We start from the raw sequence: 6814 nt of genomic DNA, 5'->3' as shown, positions 1-6814 counted from the left end.
TTTGTGTTAGTAAGGAAAGACATGGAAAAGGTGCATATTACACATAATCTTTCTTCTAGGTAAAAGAAAAGACCACAACCTTTAAGGGATGTTTTTCTTCTTCTGCAACCACCAATAATAGGAAGTCCTTGGAGACTTGGATAACACAGAGCAATTTAGCTAATTATATGCTCTCAGCACAGGACCTCAAGATCATAAAATAGTCAATAATCAGTCCTGTGCCTTCTGGACATTTTCTTGATTTTTCCAGTCTAGTCAGCACCATATCTGTGTCATTCCTCTTCCCTTGTGTCAGCGAGCTCCAATCTCAAACCATTTTCATATCGATCCTGAAGACAGAGGCCAAGACTTAACTACAGAAGGGGGATTGGATCCTCAGCCTGTGGTTATGATGCAGCAGACATGCATCCTTACTCAGTAAGAGCTGGGGGAGAGTATGGATGAAGGGAAGAATACCAGAACTATGATTTCCTCATCATTAAGATAAATATGAATATTTGGTTATCAAAAGAGATGGAAGGATAATAGTATGTAAATTTTCAATTATGAATACTGTAAAGTTTGTGTTCTTGGTTGTGATGCTGAGTCCCCAGATACCATCCAAAAATTTTCTCTCCTCACACACTTATTCTTCTTCCCTTAGCCATTTCAGCCAAGTAGGAGAAAATGGGTTTAACCAAATTGATTTGGAAGCATTCAAAAAGCTTTAAGAAAATGATAATGCAGGTGAGGAAGATGACATTAAGCATAACATCACAAATCATCATTGAGAGTTCTTAAATGCCAAGCACAGAGTTATGTTTTCTATGTAGCTTGTTTTATTACATAGGTATACTGTTTGTCTTTGTCTTTATGCCCACCTTGTTTCATTTTACATAAAAGACTAGAATTTCCAGGTAGGAAAAAAGTGAACTATGCTTTAACTAGGCTGTCATATTATAAACAGAAACATATTGCTATGGAAATTCCGGCAATGTATCTCATTAGAAACCCAAACAGGAGCTGGAGCCATGGCTCAAGTAGTACAACATTTTCCTATCAAAAACAAGGCCCTCAGTTCAAACCCAGTACTGCAAAAATTTTTGAACAGGAATTTCACTTCCCTGACAGTGAAACACTTTGTTCACTGTGTTCTTTGGGGTTTCCTGATAGAATACAGGAAAGAATAAGGTGTTCCACCTGCTCCATCTTCTGTAGGACAGATGGCTGAGATCACAGGCAATGGTCACAGAAAGAGTAGTCACATGATCATTCAGCACAAATCTCTTTCTTGCTCCTAATCCAGATATCATTTCAACTGCCAACAAAAATCCTTATTTTTTTAATCTGCCCACTCAATTGCAAAAAGAGACATACAATCAGGTATTGACTTTAATTCATACTCACAAAACTAGAAGCGTTAAAAATGTATGTCAGATGTCTGTAGGAAGCAATGAAAATTTTACTATTTCAGACCGAGAGAAAACTGCCCACATAAGGACAAAACAGATAATGAGTGCTTTGTCTGGGCTTGATTTGTTTTGTATGAATAAAATTAAATCAAAATAAATTTAAGATATTATTAGTGATAATTTAAGGCTAATCTTCATATCTTTCAAAAATACCCAAAGTTTCAAATTTTCCATTTTCTGTAACAGGCATTTGTGATTCTTCCAGAGCAAATATCTAATTTGACACAATGGGGACATCCCATTAAATACTGAAGAGAATCCTTCGTAGTTCACAATTACTGCCCATAATCAGTGTGACTTTAATACACCAAATAACCTTAGCAAAATGGACTATAGACACCTTTCAGATGGTAGAGCATCTGCCTAGCAAGCATGAAGCCCTGAGTTCAAACCCAAGTACCATAAAAAATAAGCAATAGAGGAGATGAATTTTATCAAAGTATATTATATGCACATATGGAAATAAAATGAAACTCTTTGTACAATTAATATACACCAATAATGAAGACAGAGAAAAAGCAATTCACCTGATTATTTATACAAACATCACTTTAAAACTTCATAGGGCAAATTTACTCCAATATTTTCATAAGAAGATCCCTAGAAAACAGCACATTTAAACTGTACAGTTTTTCTAGTTCTGTATTGAGTTTTCTACTTTCTGATCACAATGTGATAGATGATGTCTCATATTGTTTTCTTATTAGGCAATAAGTATGTAAATTGGTATTCTGTAAAAAAACAAACTGTAGATTTTCATGGGTATAAACACAAGAAGGAGACGAAAAGAAGGAGGCCTGGTATGAGACAGATTTTTAGATTTATATAATTCCAGCCTCCAAAGGCCTTTAACAATTGTAATTATAAACAACTCACTATTTCCATGTTGTTGAATTTGGTATGGCTTTTAAAGGGACCACAAGCTGAGTGTGGTTGTGTGTACCTTTAATCCTAGTACATAGGAGGCTGAGGCAATAAGAGGATCATGAATTTGAAGCCAACTTGGGCTACATAGCAATTGGAAGCCAGCCTGGGGTATTTAGTGAAACCCTTTCTCAACATAAACAAAAAGAAACAGACAAATGATCAAAAAAAGAAACCACAATGACCAAATATTCTCACATCCCAAACTCCACGTAATGTGCTATCTATGTTGTAGAGATGTGTCTTATTCTTCCTATCAATAAAATATGTAAGTTAAAACAGACAGAGAGGTTTACAATATTCTGCATATATAGCAAGTCAGTGACTTGGGATTAAAATATTCATTTCTTGATTCCCATCCTAGGGACTGTCTCCTCTATTAGAGCAAAACGGAGATATCCTTTCCCATAGTATATGAAATTTACTGGTGATTTTTCATTGAAGGATTGTTAATAGATGCAATGTTAGGATGTTTTGATAGTTATATATTAAGAATAATGACTGACTTTTACTTGAACAACAATGTAGTATTAAAACTGAATATGCATCATCTGTTGGAAGTCAAAGAATTATCATCTACTCTAAGGCTGCATAGAAATTTTCACTTGAGTGATATGGAGAGAGGCACCCACATTTTGAAAGGGTTGCCCTAAATATAAATTGACAGTTTAAATGACATCCCACCCTCTGATAATTCTTTTATTCGGTTAAAGCATTTGAAGTTGATGTACATAAGTCACAGAAAATCAGAAAATCATATGTCAATGTAAAGTAATACATTTCAGGGAAACTGTGTTATGATATATATTGCTTATATGAACTTTAAGTATTTTAGCTACTTTGGGAAAATGTAGATATACAAGTTAAAAATTTTCATGGAAACAGACAGTAAACTCTGCCCCCAGTCCATGGCACTGGGGGATAGTTATGAAGGAGAATGGAATCAGGCAGATAAAACATAAACTCATGTTTCATAACTCATAATTGAAATTAGTATCTTATGCTAACTTTGAATCACATATTGTTATGTGATATATTTTAATACATGTAATGGATATTGTTGACAATTCAAATAGGTAATATTAATACAATTTTTTCTAAGTGCCAAGATATTCTATGATTGAGATTCTCAATCTTGGTGTAGAAAATAACAATCAAATTTGTCAAACGCAGAGATTCTGATTAAATTTGCTTAAAGTATCAATAAGTATTAAGTACCCACAGGTACAGATTTTGATAAATCCAACTGAGTACCACAAATCTACACAATTTTCAAGATTTCTTTAAATCTCTGCTGCATAATCCATATTAGATAATATAATTACTCTCCCAATTTTATAGTTGAGGCATCTGTTCATCTATGGTTATTTTATTTCTCATATTTTTGCAATTAAATCAAAGTATGACAAAATAATGAACTTAAGTAATCTCTGCAAGTACAAGTAAAGGAATTCCAGTTAACGTCTAAAACAGGATTAACATCAAAGAAACCCTATTCACCAGGCATAAGAAGATTACACCCTTCCAAATTGCATTTGCATTTTGGATACCTATCCTTGGCACTAAAATCCTCAAATGAAAATTGAAAATTATGATCAGATAACAATGAAATTTTATTAATGTGGCATTGTAGAATATGTAATCAGAGAAAAAGAAAACAAATACCAGTCTAATAGGAGATACCTTAGTGATATAGTATGAGGCTAAACAAAAACCTTGCCTAACATTTTTAAATTTTCTAAATAGTTTCTTGATATGTCATTATTCTTTATGCATTGACAGTGCAATGTCAATAATACTATATTTCTAGCTAGAGATGACATGATTATATGCATTTAATTGAACCATATTTATCACAATTTGAAGTTCACCAAATCCAGGAATAGTAATTATATATTAAACAACTTTAAAAGACAAATCAAAGTTGAGTGAGCACTTAACACGATGAGAGATAGTAACCAGACAACAAAGCTGATAAAATAAAGCTGAGAGATAACTGTTATAAAAATGTTTTCTGATTAGGAAGCATCAAATTAAATGTAGGATACAAATAGTCCTAGAGTTAATATACTATTTATAAAATTTTAATGAATAAAAGTTTTTCAAAAATAAAGTATATTTGACTACTCCTTAAAATACTCTAATGGCATTTTTTTCTTATTGTAGGGAAGATTTCTTTTTCCTTTCCGTTCAGATATTTCTTACTCTCATTCTCATAAAACTGAACTGTTTTGAACTGCTTATGGATGACTTGTCATCTTCTAACACTGTCAGTTAAGAGTCCCCAAATTAAGTGAATAAAAAGTGAATAACGTTGACCAATAATGAAGTATTCCAAGGAGTTCAAGCTTGTCACAACCAAGAAATATTGTTGAAGGTGTCTGGCCCTCTAATGTTCATACCTCACTTGTGAGTTCTTGAGTTAAAAATAAGAACAGAAAGTTAGGTGCAGTGGAGTACACCAGTAGTGCCAGAACTTGAGAGGTTAAGACAGGAAGATAATTTGAGCCCAGTAATTCAAACCAGCCTGGGCAACATAATCGAGATGCCATTTAAATGTTTTTGAAAACATATATGTATACCTAAGTATGTACACTCATACATAGATATGCACACACAGATTTCTGGGTATCTGTTTGTTTCATTTTTCCAACCTTCTTTTCCACTTCAAAGGTGTCCTAGTAATATAGAAGCACAAAATATAACACAGGTCTCAGAATTCCACCTCCTGGGGCTCTCAGACGATCCAGAACTGCAGCCCATTCTCTTTGGGCTCTTCCTGTCCATGTACCTGGTCACAGTGCTTGGGAATCTACTCATCATCCTGGCTGTAATCTCTGACTCCCACCTCCACACCCCCATGTACTTCTTCCTCTCCAACCTGGCCTTGGCTGACATCTGTTTCATTTCCACCACAATCCCAAAGATGATTTTGGACATCCAAACTAACAGTAGAGTCATTTCCTATGCAGGTTGCCTAACACAGATGTCTCTTTTTGCCATTTTTGGATGTATGGATGACATGCTCCTAACTGTGATGTCCTATGACCGGTTTTTGGCCATCTGTCACCCCTTGCATTATTCGACCATCATGAACCCTCACCTCTGTGTCCTTTTAGTTTTGATGTGTTTTTTGTTTGGCATTTTGGATTCCCAGGTGCATAGTTTGATTGTCTTACAATTTACCTATTTCAAAGATGTGAAAATTGCTAATTTCTTCTGTCACCCTTCTCAAGTTGTTCATCTTGGCTTTTCTGACACTTCAACCAATAACATAATCATTTGTCTTCTTGGTTCCATATTTGGTGTTGTTCCTATGTCAGGGATCATTTACTCATACTATAAAATCATTGCCTCCATTCTGAGAATCCCCTCCTCTGGTGGGAGGTATAAAGCCTTCTCCACTTGTAGCTCACATCTGTCAGTTGTTTGCTTATTTTTTGGAACAGGCATTGGTGTATACTTTTTTGCAGATATGTTATCTTCCTCCCAGAAAGGTACAATAGCCTCAGTGATGTACACGGTAGTCACTCCTATGCTGAATCCCTTCATCTACAGTCTGAGGAACAGGAACATGAAAGGTGCCTTGAGGAGGATCCAAAGTAGAATAGTAATCTCAGGACTGTACTATTCACTTGTAATGCATGCTGGAACTCACATCAGCATTAAACATCTAGACTTGTAAGTGCTATCATCTTGCATACATTACTTTTGCATTTTGATTAATTTAATTTCTCATGGTAAAATGATGTGAGACACGAGGGAGGGGTAAGTCTGGGGACATTTAAAAAATTTATATTCACCTTGGGAATAAGAAATGTTTCATAACATGATTGATGGTGATGATTACATGACAATGTGAATCTAATTCCACTGTTCTGTGCACTTTAATGATTAAAATGATAATTGTGTTATGTACATTTTAACGAAATTAAACTGAAATTAAAATCCAGATGACTCTCTACAAATTAAACAAATGAAAGAGAAGTGACTATCACAAGTATGTTTCCTATCAGTAGTAGAAGAGCTGAATATATTTATGGCCATTCATTCTCTTTTATTCTTCCTATACTAACATAAGGAATTGGTGCAGATTTGGATAACCTGGGCTAATTTGGATGATTTTGCTTTCTGTCTTTGCATTGACCCTCCAAGGCCACATGATAATGAATATTCATCCAGAACCTTCAGCCCTCCCGCTTGATAATTCCAAGTGTAGTGGGCACCATACTTATGTTACATCCTTCCATTGTTGTCTGTATAAGGAAGCTGGTATGTGACACTGTATTCATGAAATGCCTGAGGAAGGAACCTGAGGTTTAATTAGTCACCAAAGGAGGGGCATGAATCCTGAGTCCTTGATCATGACTTAGGAATTTTCAACACACTGATAAAGTGCTGAGGAAGAGATGATTGCAAGAAGGACTATCAAAAGTGCC

General features: G+C 34.8%; 1 protein-coding gene across 1 annotated transcript; it reads left to right on the top strand.

Moving 5' to 3' along the window:
• Positions 1-4983: 4983 nt before the first annotated feature.
• LOC109689075 (olfactory receptor 7E178-like) lies at positions 4984-6060 on the top strand. Its single transcript, XM_020167771.2, has one exon. It carries the CDS (start codon positions 4984-4986, stop codon positions 6058-6060), a length of 1077 nt encoding a protein of 358 aa, XP_020023360.2.
• Positions 6061-6814: the final 754 nt, after the last annotated feature.

The sequence above is a fragment of the Castor canadensis genome, chromosome 14 (genome assembly GCF_047511655.1).
Source record: "Castor canadensis chromosome 14, mCasCan1.hap1v2, whole genome shotgun sequence".
Classification (NCBI taxonomy): Eukaryota; Metazoa; Chordata; class Mammalia; order Rodentia; family Castoridae; genus Castor; species Castor canadensis.
Note: the sequence above shows the minus strand (reverse complement) of the source record. Positions and strands in the feature narration are given on the sequence as shown.

What these genes read in the sequence shown, in the direction of transcription:
- LOC109689075 (XM_020167771.2), top strand. Translation starts at nt 4,984, where the DNA reads ATGCACACACAGATTTCTGGGTATCTGTTTGTTTCATTTTTCCAACCT.